The 20,991-nt window shown below is 38.3% G+C and overlaps 1 protein-coding gene across 2 annotated transcripts in view; it reads left to right on the forward strand.

Moving 5' to 3' along the window:
• The window catches only part of psmd14 (proteasome 26S subunit, non-ATPase 14), a 108,599-nt gene extending 89,080 nt beyond the window's left edge, over positions 1–19,519 (forward strand). For both annotated transcript variants that reach the window (XM_043693868.2, XM_043693867.2), the window contains exons 8-11: positions 243–317; positions 6,503–6,628; positions 6,798–6,860; positions 19,191–19,519. In XM_043693868.2, coding sequence (XP_043549803.1) covers positions 243–317; positions 6,503–6,628; positions 6,798–6,860; positions 19,191–19,289 — 363 coding nt within the window. In that variant the 3' untranslated portion in view covers positions 19,290–19,519. The remainder of the gene's footprint in view (positions 1–242; positions 318–6,502; positions 6,629–6,797; positions 6,861–19,190) is intronic.
• Positions 19,520–20,991: the final 1,472 nt, after the last annotated feature.

Genomic DNA, 20,991 nt, shown 5'->3' on the forward strand with positions numbered 1-20,991 from the left:
CATTTCTCTTAAATTAGCTTCTGAATGAATTTCACTAAGGATTATTTTCAAATCTGATCATGATTGACTGATGTTATATATTTCACATGAGAAACTTCCTTGTTTATCTTTATTTGTATATTAAATTGTCACTAGTTGCACCTTTTGAACTCTTGTTTTCAGTGAATAAATCACAACAAGTTAACTTTGTAAATTGTTATTTCCCTTTCTATTGTTCACTTTGGATTTTTATATGTTTTTAGGCTTTGATTCATGGATTAAACAGGCACTACTACTCTATCACTATAAATTATCGGAAAAATGAACTTGAACAAAAGGTAAGATGGATTTTTAATCTTGGTTTTATGCCTTTAAAACGTTATTTTGCGTGTCATGGTTCATTTATTCTTCAAATCTTAGATTGTTAAAAATAATTAACAATGGCTAACCCTTAATTACACTTCACATTTTCTTAAACTATCTGAGTTTGCCATTATAGAGCAGTTGTTATATAATATAACTTTCACAGTTGTCATAACAAGGTTGGTGCACCAAATGCATTGTCATTGTTTTAACCAGCTTTGAGTTGATTAGCATCACTTCTAGTTGATTAGAGTCCAGTTGTGCAGTGAATGAAAAATCTCAGCAGGACCACAACTTTTATGCAGTATGTTAAAACATTTTAATCTGAGTCATAGAAACATAGAATATAAGAGCAGCTGCAGGCCACTCAGCCTTTTAAGGCTGTTCAGCTGTTTAGTCTGATTATGGCTGATTATCAAATTCGATACCCTGTTCCTGCCCATTTCTCCCCATAATCTTTGATTCCTGAGACAGTTTATTTATTCAACATTGATTTGTTGAACTTGGCTCAATCTATGGTCACAGGATTGCTGCAGCCACTTTAGGTCAGTGTTTGTCTAAAATCGCTTAGGAGAAAGTGAGGACTGCAGATGCTGGAGCTCAGAAGAGCTTATGCCCGAACTGTCGATTCTGCTGCTCCTCTAAAGTCACTTAGTCCATGTAAGTCTAGGTTGCTAAAATCAAATGATGGAAGTTGAATATTGATAATGCATATTTTGCTGTTATAACGATAAAGAGAGACTCTAAATGAACTATTCAGAAATGAAAAGAGTCAGATCTATTAATAAATCTCTGTCATCTCCTAGAACAGATGTGAAAGGATTGGTGGGTCCAGGCACAACTGAAATAATTTAATTCTGGATTAGTGGTGCTGGAAGAGCACAGCAGTTCAGGCAGCATCCAAGGAGCAGCGAAATCGACGTTTCGGGCAAAAGCCCTTCATCAGATCATTGATTCATTATCTGCTTTATCCCTGGACTGTTGGGCTTGATTTGTATCTTAGTTTCTCATAAAAGTTGGAATTATTCAGCTTTGGTTCCATAAGACCATAAGATATAGGAGCAGAATTAGACCATTCAACTCATCGAGTCTGCTCTGACATTTGATCATGGCTGATGTGTTTCTCCACCCCATTCTCCTGCCTTCTCTCTGTTACACTTGATCCCCTTACCAATCAAGAACTTATCTATCTCTGTCTTAAATGCAATCAATGACTTGTTTCACCATCAGTACAGACTCTGTCTTCAACCACTCGTAAGATGATAAGCCCTTCATTGCTAAGATCATTCTGGTAAACGTCCTCTGGACCTATTCAAAGGCAAGCACATACTTCCTTAGATTTGGGGTCCAAAACATGCTTGCTCTCACATTGTAATCTAGTTAAGTAACACTCAAGTATAAAATATATTTAGGATAGCTTCCTCCAAAGTTCTGAATTGTACAAAGCATATCCTAGCTATTGGATTTTTGTTTTGTTTTAAAGCTCGAGGGCAATTGAGGATAAGGCTGAGTCTTGGTCAAAAAAAAGTGTCATTTTTGTCATGTTTCTGTCCACAGGCCCAATGAGGTCACTTGCCACATCTGAACAAACAAACCTCACGAACTACTTACCTTGTTGTAAGATGCCCCTCTAACCTATTCTAGCCCCATTCTAGCACTTGACATACCTAGAAGAACTCATTGCTGTTGGGATATCCGAAGGGATTCACATATCTGGTGCCGATGCTCTCTTTAACAGGCCCATATGCATTTGGACAACCACGGACAGTCTGATACTGCCTTGCACAGTTCCTGATTTGGCACCAGACATGTTAGAGAAGGGAAAAATTGGTGCTCTACTTTGTGGGAAGTGAGCTGGAAGTCCTCGTAGTTGAGGTGCAGTCAAGACTTCCCCAAGACCAGCAGTGGAGGCTACAAAACCAGACTAAACCACCCTGGTCTGAGGTAGCCACCTGGGTCAATGTAGTCTCAGCCATCTGGAGGGGTGCACAGCTGTGTGGGATGAAGACCAATGATGAATTCCACTGTGCTAGCAGAAGTGCCCCATGTTGAATGTCATTGGTCTGTGGGTGTAGGGTATGTGTGACCAGTGTGTGAATACTATCAGCATTGTGGAAGTCAGACTGAAGCGACTTGAACAGGAAGTTTCATTAGAGCATTGAGCTCAGGGATGAAGTTTGATTTAAGAACCTTGTAGGGAAGAGAGAAGTTAAAATTGGTAGTTGTGTGATGAGAATAGATTCAAGGGGGAAAACCATGGTATCTTACCAAAATGTTTATGTATTAACGTGAACAAACATGTGCCCAGAAAAAGTTGTTTTGTGCTGTGCAGTCATAATAGCACAATTATTGCTAGATGAATGCAACAGTTTACAACCTTAATCTTCAGTTACAATGTATACTGTGACGGATTTATCATGTTGAAAGGACAACTGACATCTGTGATTAAAGGCAGTTGTTTCATTATTTTCCACTTATGCAGACAAATCATCTGAATACATACATAAAGAGGAAAAATTGTAAGGTCAGTGAGGAAAGCAAGGGATTATGGCTAATTGAAAGATCATTCAGACTCTCTTAAAAACTCTGGGCTGAATAGCTGTCCTTCTGTGTTATCATTCTGATTCTATAAAATAATGGAACAATGCGTAAAAGACATTTTTGACATTAGTTTCTGGAAGATAATGTATCTACTCAAAGATGTGAGCTTGTAAGGTAAATGTAAAGTTGCTATAGTCCTAGTGGGCCGTTGGGCTGCCCTCTCTCCCTCCTGCCCTCTCTTTCCCTCTTGCCGTCTCATATTAGAAAGGTGATTGACGGTTTATCCTGAAGTCATGATGCCTCAGGCAAGGGGAGAAGTTGAAAGGGAGCTGTGTGAAACTACTTGTACATTCTTATTACCTTTCAAGCTCCAGTAAATTCCAAGTTCACAATAAAACCATTTTAAACATTGTCCATACGATAAAGCAAAGATTGTGAAAACAGTTTTACTTAAAATCTCAAGTGTCATTTCAGATGATGTTTGAGGCAGCATTGTGATCCCAGCTGATGATACAACTGGACAAATCAGAGCTTAGAATTAAATTTGGCTTGATAGATTTTTTTTTGATTAATTAGTTAGTGTGATGGTTAGAGATGAGACATAATCATACAAAGTTGAAGATTTTTCTTCAATAACACAGTTTATTACACAAAAGAAATAATTAAAAAAACTACCTAAAAATGTAAAACAGCCAGCAAGTTCTAAAACAAAAAAAACAAATTTTCAGTTCATTTGCCGATGTCCATTTTAGAGACTTGGGACCAGTGGAACTACACCCGTATATCAACTGTTTAAGGTTTTGACTGACTGCAGACAGTTTCCTTACCATAAAGGTTGAAGACATTTTGATGGGTCCTTTTCAATTCTGTGGACGTGAAATTTTCTAAAACCTGAATGTTTCATCTAAAAGAGAAACTGAAGTTGCTTCTAAACTTAATACTGAAGTCTTCTGGACTGAATTTTTTAAAAAAACTTGCTTGTCCTAGATTCTTCGGAGCTGAAAACAAACCTAATGTTCTTGTGTATTTATTCTACCTGTTGTAACCCCAACAGTATAAACATATTTCCATTGATACCATAGATATTTACAGTCCTCAATTTAGTCTGGAAAGACTTCCTGGTCTTTTCTCCTCTTAAAAACAAAAATCCCTTACAGATGTAACTGTACAGTTCTGTCTTGAAAGCCAGGTTCCATAAGTGGCTTTATTATGTCTCTTTCATTTCAATGTATAGGAAATATATTAATACTAGTTAGGGTGGTATTTCACCTATTTCAGTCATAGAATAGCAAATGCACATTGTCCATACGTTCAGCGCACTTCATTCCTACATGCCTTCAGATACACATTTTGAGGCCTTTTTGTTCGTGCTTACTTGGAGAAGGGATGAAATGATTTGAGCCACCAGCTGACTCTTTATGTCATCCTAATTTAGGAATTGTTTAATTACTTTCGATGCTTTATACAATTACAACATTGAACTCTATTCAGTTATAAAGGCATTTAACAGGCCTCTGGATGGCTATCTGAATAGGAAGGGTTTTGAGGGATATTGGCCAAATGCGTCTAGATTAATTTAGGATATCTGGTCAACATGGACGAGTTGGTCAGAGGGGTCAGTTTCCAAGCTGTACAGCTCTATGACTATTGTAAACTACTCATTAATACATTATTGTGCTAGGATAAAAACATATTTTCAGAGTTCAGAAATACTACTATTTCCAAAATGCATGAAAACTTCTCAAATGGTTCATGTCTATGCTTTCTGACACATTGTTACCTTTATTATGGGCTAATATGGTAAGTACACCATTTTGAAATTCTTAACAAATGATTCTGTGAAATCCTTTTAAAGCCATGGCAGATGGTGCAATTTGAATTCAGTAAGAATCTGCAATTAAAAGTCTAATGATAACCATTAAATCATTGTTGGATAAACCCGTCTGGTTCTGTAGCATCCTTCAGGGAAGGAACTGCCATCCTTACTTGGACTGGCCTACACATTACTCCAGAGCCACAGCACTGTGGCTGACTCTTAACTGCCCCAGGTAATTGGGAATGGCAGTAAATGCTGCTGCAGCCAGTGACACCTAAATCCCATGAAAGAAATGAAATGTTGCCTGTTATGTGAGAATACCAGTACCAGCAGGTCACTTCTATAGCAGTTGGTTTTTACATGCTGGGCCATGCTATGCTGGGGATTGCTCTTTAGTTGTCAATTATCTAAAGCCCAAATACTCCTGAAACCCTTTTAAAATCAACCAGTAGGCTTTTGTGTTACTTTTATTGCTAAATATACCGGAAATATGTTTTCAAAAACCTTGGGACTACTATAGAGAATACTGTATGCATCTTTCAACAAATGTGCATCTCATCCGTTAAAAACCTCTCTCTTGCATATATTTATTTTTGCTTTTCATTCTGAAAGGGTGAAGGTTTTATATGAATTTTAAAGAGAGGATTGTGGTATGTTCTGATATGAAATCTTGACTTAGATGGTCAACCATGGCTCAGTTGGTTGCACTCTTCCTTCTGAATCACATTTTCAGGTTTGAGACCAACTCTAGGCCTTGAACACAAAATCAGTGCAGTATTAATGGAGCATTGCACAGTTGGATATGCCATCTTTCAAATGCGACATTAAACACAGGCCCCATCTGCCTCCGTGGGTGGATACAAAAGATCCCATGGCAGTATTTCAAAAGAAAAAGCGGGGGAGTCCTGGTATCTTGGCCAATATTTATTCCTCAATCAACATTAAAAAAACAGATAATCTGGTTATTATCGAATTTCTGTTTGTAGGAGTTTGCTGAGTGCAAATCAGCTGTCCTGCTTTCTACAATGCAGCAGTGACTAGACTTCAAAAATTGAGTCCAGTTTTGTAGCACTTTGAGATGTGCAATGGTCATGAAAAGTGCTTTGTATTGCAAGTCTTTCTTTCTTCCATTGTAGGTTATCCAGATATTAATCCTTGGAATATGTCTTTTGAACATTAACATTGGCTTTAAATTATCCATCAATACGGGTTACGCTTGTTTGATTATTTTTAATTGGCAATGAATTTTAGAACATTATGAAACCAAGTCACAGTAATATTACAATTATGCTCAGATGAAAGGTAACCTGGAAGAATGAGTTATTAATTCTTGCATCTATATCTATAAGCAGATTTTGGTTGAATCTAGGCAATTTATGACTGGTTTGCTAAGGCACATTGATGTTATGTGTTTGGAACAAGAGACCAAGTTAAGGCAGAATTTCCTTCTGAAGTATAATTTTCATTGATTTAACATCAATTCAGCATGCCAACATCATCAAGTTAACACTCTAAAAGTGAGATACATTCTTGCAGACCTTAACTGTCAGATATTAATCACTGAGATCATTGGGGGCACAATCTCATATAAGTGGCTATGTTCCTTTTGATGTAGGTTATGGGCATTGTGATGTGTTGAAATACCATCTGATGGCATTTTAGTGGCCTGCTACAGGTTAGAATTTTAGTTGTTATCTGTGCAGGATTTTCAAACAATTTATTTATTTTTAAGATTTTAAGTTGTGCTGAAATCCTGTTATTTAGTCAGTAAGTGTTTATGTTGGGTTCTATTTGTCATTGCAGATGTTGTTGAACTTGCATAAGAAAAGCTGGATGGAGGGCCTGACACTTCAAGACTACAGTGAGCATTGTAAACTTAATGAAACTGTGGTAAAAGAAATGCTGGACTTGGCCAAGAATTACAACAAGGTAATGAAGAATAGTGATGCTAGAGTACTGTAACTCCTCCATATTAATAAAACAATGGCCAGCTAAAAATTGTTTTACTCCTTGTTTAAAAAACTTTATACTAAATGGCCTTAAATGTCTAGCTGAGATAATGATAAACTTTACATTCGAATATGTATTTTCCTTCTAGGCTGTAGAGGAGGAGGATAAAATGACTCCAGAACAACTAGCAATTAAAAATGTTGGGAAACAAGTAAGTATGGAATGTCTGAATAACCTAGAGCATGCTTTTCCCAAAATCAGCTATTCACAGATGATTTGATGACCAGGATAAGAGATAATTTGGAAATACCATGAATATGTTTAGAAATCTTCATTTAGATCTTCCTTGATGTCATGATTTCTGGAATAATATTTTAAGGATTGATTAATCTTAAAATTAGTTTGTCCTTCAAGCCAACTGCTCGAGTATCCCTGGTGAAATTAATTATAGATGTTTTCAGCAAAGAGAGAGCTCATTGGATCAACAAATTTGTTCCAACTGTTTGCAAGGGCAACCAAATTGTCTTGAATTATCCCTAATAGATCTTCTTCAATGATCATTTCTGCAAATGTAGAGGTCTCTATCTCGATCACTTAGTGGCAAAGCATGACATGCTCTATCAAATATCCATGTAAGAAAACTTCTCCTAATATCCATCATTATGCTGTTGATTGCCACTTTGCATTTAGTTTGGTATGTTCCTAACAGAACCATACATGTTGGTTATCTACCTGAAAATCCTTCCAATACACATCAGTGGCACGTGATAAGAGTGGGAGAGTATGCAACTTCTACCATCATTATCACCATTTATATTTAAAAATAATGACGTGCTAATTTCATCTTGGGATACTTTGGTTCTGTAAAAGTATCACCATATCTCCCATCTCTTCTGAAATCACCATTTCTCACCCTGATTAATCTGAACCGAATGTAGTTTTTGTGCTTCTCCTGTGATTATACACCAAAAACTCCAAGTGATAGTCTAGTCATTGCTTTGTACAAATTTCAATGATATTGCTCTTGTATTCTGTCTTATGAAGCCCGGAATATTACTGTTTTGTTTTAATCCTTCTTGTTCTTGTTTCGATGTTGTAACACTCAATGATTTATGTCATCATAGCTCAAAATTTAGTAGCTTTCCGTTTAATCCAGATTCCTATTCTTTGTTAGATTTCCTTGCTAATAAATGTTACCTGATGCTTCTTGGCATAATTTGCACAAGTTTGCTCATTCCACTAACCTTTTTTTTAATATGCTTTCATGGGATTTGAACATTGCTCGCAAAACTAGCATTTTTGCCCATCCCTATTAGCCACTGCCTTGAGCTGCTGTAGTTCATGTGGTGTTGGTACATCCACCGAATTGTTGGGATGGGAGTTCAGGTTTTTAACTCGGTGATGGTGAAGGAACACATTACTGTTGCAACTCAAGATGGCTTGTGCTTGGAGGTGATGATCCAATGTGCTGTTACCTTGTCCTTCCAGATTGCAGCACATCCTGGATTTAGAAAGTGACAGGAGTTTGTTGTAGTGCATATTGTATATTGTACACGTTGCTTCCAATGTGCACCAGTGGTAAAAGAAGTGAATGTTTTAAGTTAATGGATGTAGTGCCAATCCAATGGACTGCCTATGTGTATTGCTTACCCTTTATCTGCAGAGTCGTCATTGTTAATACAGCCTGTCCATATAGAAAAAAGGTTGTCTACTATCAATTATTATCATAAACCACAAATCCTCATAGTTTTGATCCTTGATTTATGGTGTCTAAAAGTTAGCCTGCAAATGCTGATAGCCTAACAGCTAGCTCATTATCCAGTTTATCTTGTATCATGCCATTCCCTTGACACCAATGTATCCAACGAGGACTAAATATTATTTCCAATATTCTAACTTAAATATATAAGAAAGGGATGAGAACATAGATCAAAGTACAAAAGAGACAAGAATAACAAATATTTCCAGACTAGAAGAGCTTGTGGGATGTGATAAAGTACCTAGTGAACTAAAGCATGACTAATGAAGGATAAGTCAATAATACATTACCTGTACAGCAATGTCGAGCTCATCAGCGGCAAAACAGGAAAAATGTAGGCAATCGTTTCAACTGAAGAAACTGATGTAATCAGAAACATGGTCTAAACACATTAACTGTTTGGCATTTAATTATTGCAGGCTATAAAATGCTTAGAAATAATAGGAAAGGAAGAAAGAGTGATGAGAGAATTGTGTGTTCATCAGGAATAAAGTAATGAAAGTAGCAAGTAGCATTGAACTAACAAAGCAATAAAGCAGAATCCATATAGCTGGTGACGAATAATTAGTGATTGATCACAGTATTAAGGGTGCACGACTTGCCACCAAATAGTGAAAAGGAAGTGTTGGGAGATATTTTGACTAAATGAGGTGGTTAATACCATCAAATTATGTGAGCCTTCATTTATTCCCAATTAAACTGACAGTGAAAAAAAGTGAAAGGGGAGAAGAGAGTGACATCTTTACAATGTATAAAAGACTGTTTCCTGACCAAATACACATTAAACTAACGCAAATGGGCAAAGTAAGTGTAGGAAAACAGCTAAGAAGGACTGACTGTTATGTCTTAAGATTCAAGATAATAATTGAGTGTCAGAGATACAGAGAACAAGGTAACAAATGACAAAAAGGCCCATTGTGATGAAATAGGAATGGAGCTATAAAAAGGTAAACTGAAGAAAGGTATTGACAGGTGGGCTCATGGGTGGTGTTTACAGAAAAGAGTAATTTAATTATTTACAACAGAAACAGACCCTTCAGTCAAACTTATTCACACTGACCAGATGTCCTAAACTCATCTTGTCCCATTTGTCAGCATGTGGTCCATATCCCTTCCTTTTTATGTATCCATCCAGATCCCTTTTAAATGTTGTGATTGTACCCGCCTCCACCACTTCCTTTGGCCACTTGTTCCATACATGGAAAAAATTGCCCCTCAGGTCCCTTTTAAATCTTGCTCTCACCTTAAACTTATGCTCTCTATCATGGGGAAAAGATCTTGGCTATTCACCCTATCCATGCTCCTCATGATTTTATAAACCTCTAAGGTCACCCTTAGCCCTCCGATGCTCCAGAGAAAATAACCCCATCCTATTCAGTCTCTTCCTTTATCTCAGATCCTGCAATCCCAACAACAACCTTATAAAGCTTTTCTGAGCCCTTTCCAGTTTAACAACATTTTTCCTATAGCAGAAAGACCAGAATTGAACACAGCATTCTAAAAGTGGCCTCACCAATGTCTTGTACAGCCACAGCATGACATCCCAATTTCTGTACCCAATGCAATGACCAATGAAGGCAAGTGTACCACACTCCACCTTCACTACCCTGTCTAACTGTGACTTCACTTTCAAGGAGCTATGCACTTCCATCCTAGGTCTTTTTGTTCGGCAACACTCTGTAAGGCCCTACCAATAACTGTATTAGTCCTATCCTCATTTCAGGAGGGAAATATTCCAATGTAAAATAAAAATAAAATATCAATTATGTCTTGCAAAAATTTGAGGTGTGTATAAAATTTAAAGGAAGAGATCCACCAACAATAAATAAAAGATGATAAGAAATATGAATTTAGCAAAGGGATAAAGCAATTGTTTTGACGATATGAATATAAATATAAATGAAGTATTCTACAGACATACAAGTTTTTATAAAAAATGTTTAACATAGGGATGCATACGCTCAAGGATTAGCCAGGTAAACATGCAGATGATGCTGAAATTGGAAAGTTATTGAATCAGTTTTCACTATAGAGGCTAACAAAGAGACAACAAAATAAAAGTTAGGAAATATTACAATAATTAAAGTGAAAGGAAAGGCAATACAATTCCATGTGGAAACCTTAGGACACTTAATGTGTCTTGGGGATGTGTGAGGAGCAAGTTTCTCTACCTGCTTGAGCCTCTACTGAGATTTTCCAAGCTTGAGATAACTGGAGTCTCTGAAATTGCACATTCAAGGAAGAGGCTGTCTCACACTTAAGACTGAGTTCAGAATAGCAGATTGCTGACTATCCAGCAGAATAGGAAGATCAGGAAGTACTGGAGTTTTTTAGCGTGTGTCACTCTTAAAAACCATTACTCAGCAATGGAGGATGACAGTATTTTTAAGGCATTCAAGCCAGACTATGGTATCAATTCACTGGAAGGAACACCAAAGTGTAGAAGTGCATTCGAAAATTAGGAGATTTAATTTTCACCACTGTCATTGTGAATGACATGGTGCATGGTATGTTGTTTCTCTGGTGGCATGGTAAAGGACATCATAGGATGTAGAATATTCTTTACAGGGATGAAAATTACCCAGAATTGTACAATGAAACCCCCAACAGAAAAGGTCAGGATAAGGTCCCATAGTTTAACTTTCAGGAGCTAGGAAGAAAATTAAAGTGTACAATCACGGAAGTGGTTAACTCACAGCAGGGAGAATAGAAATGGGAAGAGCAGGAGGATCAATGCATAACTGGAGGCATTGTGTAAGGCAATGGGACTAATTATGAGGTGGGAGTCGTCTATTCAAAGGGGACAACTTGCACCTCCAAAGAACTAAAACTAGTGTTATTATAGTGACTGTGCTAGGGAAGAATTTAAATTAGCAGAGAGATAAGCTCCAACATGTGCAAGTAGAAAAGAGGAATATGGTGCATAAAAGTGTGTGTTGGATAGTACTAGAGAAGGACATAATATAACATTAGATGGGTGCAGATTTATATGACTTAACAAGAGCCCTGAGACAGTATGTTCCTGTTAGGGTGAAGGGCAAGGCTGGTAGGTGTAGGGAATGCTGCACGACTAGAGACATTAAGGGTTTAGTTAAGAAAAAGAAGGAAGCATATGTCAAGTATAGACAGGATATAGAGTGAATCCTTAGAGTATAAAGGCAGCAAGAGTATACTTAAGAAAATCAGGAGGGTAAGAAGGGGACATGAGATAGCTTTAGCAAATAGGGTTAAGGCGAATCCAGTGGGATTCAACAAATACATTAAGGACAAAAGGGTTATTAGGGAGAGAATAGGGCCCCTCAAAGATCAGCAAGATGGCCTATGTGTGGAGCCGCAGGAGATGGGGGAGGCTACTAAATGAGTATTTTATCAGTGTTTACTGTGAAGATGGACGTGAAAGATATAGAATGTGGGAAAATAGATGGTGACATCTTGAAAATGTCCATATTATAGAGGAGGTAGTGCTAAATGTCTTGAAATGCATAAAGGTGGATAAATCCCCAGACCTGATCAGGTGCACCCTAGAACTCTATGGGAAGTTAGGAATGTGATTGCTGGGCCTCTTGCTGAGATATTTGTGTCATCGATAGTCACAGGTGAGATGCCAAAAGACTGGAGGTTGGCTAACATGGTGTCACTGTTGCAGAAGGGTGGTAAGAAAAAGCCAGGGAACTGTAGACCGGTGAGCATGATGATGTTGGTGGACATGTTGGTGGACAAGTTGTTGGAGGGAATCCTGAAGGACAGGATTTACATGTATTTGTGTATTTGGAAAAGCAAGGACTGATCAGGGATAGTCAACATGTCTTTGTACATGGGCAATCATTTCTGTCTAACTTGATAGAGTTTTTTTTGAAGAAGTAACTAAGAGGATTGATGAAGGCAGAGCGGTGGACATGATCTATATAGACTTCAGTAAGGTGTTCAATAACGTTCCTCTTGGTAGACTGATTAACAAGGTTAGATCTCATGGAATACAGGGAGAATTAACCAGTTGGATACAGAACTGGCTTGAATGTGGTAGACCGATGGTGGTGGTGGAGCTATGCATTTCAGACTGGAGACCTGTGACCAGTGGTTTGCCACAAGGATGGGTGCTGGGTCCACTGTGTATCGTCACTTCTATAAATAATTTGGATGTGAACAAAGGAGGTGTAGTTAGTAAGATGACACCAAATTGGAGGTATCATGGACAGCGAAGAAGGTTCCCTCAAATTACAACAAGTTCTTGATCAGATGGGCCAGTGGGCTGAGGAGTGGTAGATGGAGTTTAATTTACATAAATGTGAGATGCTGCATTTGGAAAGGCAAAACTGGGCAGGACTTATACACTTAATGGGTGTGTTGCTGAACAAAGAGACGTTGGAGTGCAGGTTCATAGTTCCTTGAAAGTGGAGTCACAGCTAGATATGATAGTGAAGAAGGCATTTGGTATGCTTTCCTTTATTGGTCAGAGTATTGAGGACAGGAGTTGGGAGATCATTTTGCAGCTGTACAGGACATTGGTGAGGTCACATTTGGAATATTGTGTGCAACTCTGGTCTCCCTCCTATCAGAAGGATGCCATGAAACTTGCAAGGGTTCAGGAAAGACTTACAAGAATGTTGCCAGGGTTGGAGTGATTGAGCTATAGGGAGAGGCTGAATAGACTAGAGCTGTTTTCCCTGGAGCGTCGGAGGGTGACTTTCTGGAGGTTGATAAAATCTTGAGGGGAGTGGATAGGGTAAATAGACAAGGTCTTTTCCCTGGGGTGGGGAAGTCCAGAACTAGAGGGCATAGGCTTAGGGTGAGAGGGGAAAATTTTAAAAGGGACCTGAGAGGCACCTTTTTCATGCAGAGGATGATGCGTGTATGGAATGGGTTGCCGGAGGAAGTCGTGGAGGCTGGTACAATTTCAATATTTGAAAAATGTCTGTTTGGGTATATGAATAGGAAGGGTTTAGAGGGACATGGGTCAAGTGCAGGCAAATGGGACTAGATTAGTTAGGATATCTGGTCAGCAAAGATGAGTTGGGCCGAAGGGTCTGTTTCCGTGCTGTACGTCACTATGACTATATAACTACAAGGAAAACAAAGCAGGTTTAGAATACATGTATGTAAATGTACAAAGATGGGGAATCGTGTTGGTAAGCTGTGAGCATAAGTCATTTTGAAATATGTTGGAGTAGCAAAAAAGGAAATGTGGCTTAAAAATGGTGAGAATTGTATGCTTCATCGTCAACAATACAAAATGTTTAGAAAGATAATGAAAGAGAAAAGGAAAGTGGCAGCACTGATCAGGAAATGCATTTTTTTGGGAAGGGGATGCCTTTAAGGGCGCATGGACAGAATCTATTTGGTTCGTTGAGCAAAAGGTTGTGCTGCTGGAAGTATCCCATGTGCCTCCAAACAAGAAAAGAAAGAGAGAAATATTTGTGGAGGGAAATCAGAAATCTGTGCAAGAACTATACTAGAGTGTTGTTAAAGTGAAGGAAGAAGAGGAATTTCTGGAATGTGTTCATGAGAGCTTCCTTAATCAGTATGTTCTTAATCCAAATATGCAAGAAGCATTACTGGATCTGCTGTTGGGAATCAGGTAGCCCAGCTGACCACGTGTGGTGGGAGAACCTTGAGTAAAAATGACCTAAATATAAGCTTCAGAGTAGTAATAGTGAAAAGAAGGAACAATTTAAAAGTAGAACTTCTAAGTTGTAAGCAGGCTAACGTGAATGGGATGAGAGGGAGCGTAGACATGGCAAATTGAAACCAAATATTGATAGGAAAAGCAGTAATGGAACAATGGGTGATCTGTAAGAGGGGATTTATCAGAGACAAGCGCAGTTTATTCCTACAAGAGGGAGCGGTAGGAGAACCAAAGCAATGACTCTACATACAAGAGGAAAGTAGAGAATATGATGAAACAAATAGGGTATATGATATGTGTCAAGTTTCTCAAGACTGGCAAAGAGAGATTATGAGAATAGTATGGCAAGGATCATTTCAGACCACACAGGTGCCAGACAATGGCTATCTTTGACAACAGAGAATCTAACACTCTTCCCCTTGACATTCAATGGCATGGCCATCCCTGAATGCCCCATTATTAACATCCTCAGGGTTACCATAGCTATAGTTAATTGAAATAGCTATATATAAATACTGTAGCGATAGGAAGTCAGAGACTAGGAATTCTGTAGGGTATAACCCATCTCCTGTCTCCCCAGTGCCAGTCCACCATCTGAAAGGCACAGTTAGGATTATGATGAATATTGTTTACTTGCCTGGAGGGGTGCAGCTCCAAAAAGCTCAACACCATCCACGACAAAGTGACCAACTTGATTTGCACCCATCCATCCATCCCCAACAACATGCAGTCTCTTCCCCAGCGTGCACAGTGGCATCAGTCCTTACTGTCTCCAAGATGCACTATAGCAACTCCTTCAGCAGCACAATCCAAACCTGCATCCTCTACAACCTGGAAGGAAAGGGGCAACAGATACATGGGAATATCACTATCTGCAAGTTCCCCACCAGACCACAAACAGAACAAAATTGCTTATTCTTCACTGACACTACATCAAAATTTTGGAATTCACCCTTTAGCAGCTTCATGGGTCCCAAAGGATTGGAGCAGTTCAAGAAGGCATCTCATAACCGTTTTTTGCAGCCAAGTACGGCTGGCCCAATCAAAGACATGCACCTCCCATTAATATATTTTAAAATTAAGTAACTAACCTAAAAGGTTACCCGAAAATCTTCATCTGACTCCTAACTATGAAGCAGATCGAAATAGGTGTGGTGGGATCTTTCAGGACAAAGGAATTAGTATATGTGCTTAAAAGCACAGGGCATGTGATTAGTACTTTTTCGGTGTTTATCAATAAAATAAATGTGGAAGCAAAGATGTTAAAGGAAATGGATGAGATGAAAATTGATGGATGTACTGGAAAGGCTGGTGGTTTCTAAAGATCAGTGTAAGAATCACCTGATAAGGGATATAAATGATTTGGGCATTGTAATAGAGTAAAATATTTACATTTGTCAAAACTTTGAGCTGTGGTAAACAATGAGGATCATACCAATTGATTGCACAAGACATGGGCTAACAGAATGGGCAGATAAGTGGCTGAAGGAATTTAAAGGGGAGAAGAGAAATGTGATGCAGTTTAGCAGAAGGGATAGAGGGACACTATATAAGCTTAATGGGACATTTCTGAAGAACGTTTAAGAGCTTTTTCTAAAACAAAAGAGAAAAAAATTTACGTTTATATTGCACCTTTCACAACCAAGATGTCTCTGAACTGTAAGACTAATGAACTACTTTTAAAGTTCAGTCACTGTTGTAGTGTAGCAACAAGATACCAATTACAGCAATGAGGTAAATATTAGAATCTTTTTGGCAATGTTAGCATTTTAGCTGAGGGATAAATATTCATAAGAACAACGGGGAGAACTTTAGATGCTAATACGACATTTTTATCTCAACTTCAGGGCAGATGGGGCTTTGATTTAGTATCTCCTCTGAAAGATAGCACTTTTGATAGCTGAGTGCTACATCAACCTAGATGATGTGCTAATATGGAAACAAAACTACCTCCCAGATTTTCCTTGAACACCATCCTGACTTCGAACTATATTGTTGTTCCTTCATTGTCAGTCAAAATCCTGAATTCCCTTCATAACAGCACTTTAGTGTCCATGTATCCCAAAGACTGCAGTGGTTCAAGAATATAGCTCACCACCAATTTCTTCAATGCAGTTTAGGGTAAGCTGATAATGCTGGCCTAACCAGTGATGCCCACATCCTATATACGCTTTGGAGTGGTACAAACACCACAGTCTTCTCACTGGGGTAGATTTGGCACCCCTGAACTTTTAATGATTAAAGTCATTAACTTTTTTCAGATGACTAAGCAGGACAGGAGGACATTTTAAGGTGCTCAATACCTCAGTGACTGATTCTTTACAAAAACAGCAAGTTGCAATAATAAAATTTACAAAACCTCTATATATCTACAATTTCAAGGCACTATCTTAATTGCAATGAGAAGTTTTATATGAGGTTCTTCCATTCCTGTGACTAACTAGCTTAATTAACATCATTATATTTTACTATCTCTAAATAATCTTCATTGTGATCAATGCTAATTGAAAAGAAACACAGCAAACTGGACAAAAATCTTTACTGAATAATCTTGTCTGGAAGGAAAATATGTTTAACCATGGTAGCTGACTAAATTAGTGGTTCACAACCTTTTCAGTTGAAGGGGCATTTCTCAAATTGATTTGTAATTGTGGACCCATTTCCCCCTTCTAAACTATGTTACGAATTCCTTATACATTTATATTTCAGAATCAAATGTTCATCAGTGTCCTCTTAAAGGAATTAGCTTGGGCTGTCTGCTTTAGTGAATATTAATATAATTGGTAATATCCAAACTTTAATGTTACATTCATAAGAATCATAGAGAGGTACAACAAGGAAACAGACCCTTAGGGCCAACTCGTCCATGCCGACCAGATGTCCTGAAGTCACCTAGTGCTATGTGCCAGCACTTAGCCCATATCTCTCTAAACCTTTCCTATTCATATTCCCATCCAGATGCCTTTTAAATGTTGTAATTATACCAGCTTCCACCACTTCCTCTGGCAGCTCATTCCATACACGCACTACCCTTTGCGTGAAAAAGTTGTCCCTTAAGTCCCTTTTTAAATCTTTCCCCCTTCACCCTAAACCAATGCCCTTCAGTTCTGGATTCCCCCTCCCCATAGAAAAGACCTTGTCTATTTACCCTATCCATTCCCCTCATGATTTTATAAAACTCTATAAGGTCACCCCTCAGTCTCCGATGCTCAGGGGAAAACAGCCCTAGCCTATCCAGCCTCTCCCTAACTCTCAAACCCTCCAAACGTGACAACATCCTTGTAAATCTTTTCTGAACCTTTCCAACTTTCATGACATTCTTCCGATAGGAGGGAGGCGAGAATTGCACACAGTACTCCAAAAGTGGCCTAACCAATATCCTATTCAACTGCAAATTGACCTCTCACCACCTATACTCAATGCTCTGACCAATAAAGGAAAGCATACCAATTGCCGCCTTCATTATCCTTTCAAGGAAATATGAACCTGCGCTCCAAGGTGTCTCTGTTCATCAACACAGCCCGGGACCTTACCATTAAGTGTATAAGTCGTGTTCTGATTTGCCTTTCCAAAATGCAGCACCTCACATTTATCTAAACTAAACTCCATTGGCTTCTCCTCAGCCCATTGGCCCATCTGATCAAGATCCCATTGTACCCTGAGGTAACCTTCTTTGTTGTCCACTACACCTCCATTCTTTGTCATCTGCAAACTTACCAACTATACCTCCTATGTTCACATCCAAATCATTTATAGAAATAACAAAAAGCAGTGGAACCAGCACCGATCCTTATGACACACCACTAGTCACAAGCCTCCAGTCTGAGTAGCAACCCTCCACCATCATCCACTGTCTTCTACCTTCAAGCCAGTTCTGTCGGCTAGTTCTCCCTGTATTCCATGTGATCTAACCTTGCTCGCCAGTCTACCATGAGGAGCCTTGTTGAAGTCCATATAGATCACATCCACCGCTCTGCCCTCATCAATCCTCTTCGTTACTTCAGGAAATCTCAATCTAGTGAGACATGATTTTCCACATACAAAGACATGTTGACTATTCCTTACCAGTCCTTGCCTTTCAGTTGAAAGATAATCTTAGTTTCAGCATAATGCCTGTTGAATACTTATCCATGTGACTCTGCTCTTTCGAGAGGGGATTTAAGTTTGATGGCTCCTATAACGAACACTGGCACCATTCAGAGTTGTATCCCTCTACCTCCTACAAACTCACTGCTTAGTTCCTAAGTGTTTCAGGGTGTTTTCTTCTGGCTTTGCAGTGGTATTACTGATAGACTGTCTAGTGCGCAGGATGTTTGTCACTGGGGGAAGCCTCCAGCAACTGAGACCATGACTTCAGTTCAGGTTCAACCACAGGCCCAGCTGCCTTATAAAGTTTGGCTTGGTTGGCTTTCTGTGCCCTCAGATAAAGGCCATATGGCAGCACCTTTTTACATCACCCAGCTCTAGCCCAAGCAATTTCAGTCCATTTCCAGTGTGCAGAGCTCATTGTTGGCTCTGCAAGGATTATAAATCAGTCTAAGCTCTTCTAATCTGATTATCTGTTTCTGGAGCTGCCATTGCTAAGCACACTTGGCAGTGCGGACCAGTATCTCAATATCCAAGTTTATTAAGCTCCCAAGCTTGACTTCAAATTGTCTGGTGAGCACACTCTTTGCTGTGTCACTTGAGTCAACAAAGGAAATCAAAGTAATGATCAACTGCAGGTACACTGGCATGCCCATGGTCTCTAGTTTGAGAATCTTTGTTCTAAACTGTGTTCCAGTCTGAGAATTGTGGTGATTGATTTGATCTCTCTACTGAATTGCGCTGTTGTAATGATCTCAAAAATATGAATCATATGCAATATGTATTTCCTTTTCTGGTATGGAATCTAAAAATTGTTTAATTTTTAGCTTTTAATTGCTTTATTTGTAAAAGTTGTAAAATATTTTCACAGTTGCATTGAATAAAATGATCTGCTAATGTTACTGAAGAATGTAGACATTATAATGGCTTGTTTTAGGTGCCATTGTAGAGTATCCAAAATATTAATGTTACAACAACGCAAGAAACTAGATAAATGTTTTTTTTTGGAAAATAATTGACTACCTTGAAAATGATCTATTTGTTCAATAACTTATAACCTAATTGTTTCATAGGATCCAAAACGCCATTTGGAAGAGCATGTGGATGTTGTGATGACTTCAAATATTGTGCAGTGCCTAGCAGCCATGTTGGATACAGTTGTATTTAAATAATGAAATGTAAAGTAGTAGTGCATTGTTTTTTTTAAAATTGTATCATTAATGTTTGACTGGTAATACAGAGGCTGCTAAAAGCTTTACTTAAGTGTAGACGTTGGGACCTGCGAACAATGGTGTCACTGAGCAACCTGTCATTGCTTATTTTGATTCCATTGTTAAGAAGATGGATCTTATTTTCCTTGTTTAAAAATACATTGAAGATTAAACTTCATACTCAACTTTGATTTTAGTATTTTATTGTCAGTTTACTTTTATCATATCTCAAACAATAAAGTTAGATCTTCCCTTCAATTTGTAACAACTCTTCAATGCCACGAACATCAGATTTGTACTGAAACGGATTCCGTCATTTTGAAGACTTCAAAATGATGTGCTGCGGGTTTTTAAAGCGCCAAACCTCAATCAGGCACACAAAAGCAGTTATGCATTTCTCTGATCCTTCCTTGTTTATTAAGAGCTGTTCAGCGCTGCTGAGGTAGCACATGTCTAACACCTCTAGGGTCGTAGCTGTGAATATGGCAGATGCTAAGGTCAAACTAGAATCTCGTCTGTGAAGAATGACATTTCTCAACCAACTGCTTGGCACAAAGAATGTTAAGATACATCAAACCATTAATTCATGGATAGAAGGCGGACAAGTTTTTTTAAAAAAAAACGAAAATGTTATCTGTTATGATTAACCTTGATACGATCCAGCAGTAATTTATGATTTGGCAGTTTTTGAACTATTATACGTCCAATAGAGGTAATCATATTTTAAAATTGATTGTATCACTTACTTGTAACAGGTTGGTGGAATTCGCATTTTCATGAAAGGAATTTAGGGAAACACGTTTATTAAAAAAAAAGTTCGATGTCTCTCACTGGTTCTATAAACTGTATTCTTGCATAATCTAAACAGTTAATTATTCCAATATTGAACTCACTACGTCAGCCTGGAACAAGAAACATAATTAAATACAACTGCTGAAAATTTTCATAATATTGTTAGGTATCGTTATGTGAGCTTTACCGAAAGGTTTATTTTAACTACAGTAAAAGTCCCAATTTGGAGGTAAAAGAAGCCGACTTCAGCAAGGAGTTAATTTTGCCTAATCGATTTGCCCTCTGTGCCGGGATGTCAACATTGAACATCTCTGTTCTTGTTGCTGAAATCAGCTATAAGAAAATTGACTTTTTCCTACTGATTAAAGAATTGTTTTCAAAACTCTTAGGGTTGAAATTTAGAATATTCTCTGTTTTGGAAGAAGACATCCTCCTTTTCCCTCTTCAAGGTTATTCATTAATCGAAAGAAAAGAGGTCTTTAACTCTCCTGCTGGTGCATTTTTCCAGTTCAGTAGCAAGTGTTCCGGATGGAACCCTTAGTAGTATTCTAGAGTTGTACAAACATCAATTTCCTACACAGGGTATTTATGCTAGTACGGATGTACATTTCACTAAAGACAATTTTGTATACGATGTTATAGTCTTCATTACTAGTTTTGGATTCGAAAGCTAAGGTCCACCGAACCATATTATACGTGCGTGAGCTATTTGTGTAATCACATAAAAATGTAATTAGGAAGATGAGCCAAGGAAACACATGACAGAAAATCCTTGTAGAAAATGTGCAAATTCACTTCAACCCCCTTTGCTCTCCCCTCGATTGCTATGCCACTTTCTCTGTCGTTAAATCTCTCGGGTTGGTTGGAGTGT

Source organism: Chiloscyllium plagiosum, unplaced genomic scaffold (genome assembly GCF_037043375.1).
Source record: "Chiloscyllium plagiosum isolate Xiang-an unplaced genomic scaffold, Cpla_swu_hap1 HiC_scaffold_7, whole genome shotgun sequence".
In the NCBI taxonomy this organism is placed as follows: Eukaryota; Metazoa; Chordata; class Chondrichthyes; order Orectolobiformes; family Hemiscylliidae; genus Chiloscyllium; species Chiloscyllium plagiosum.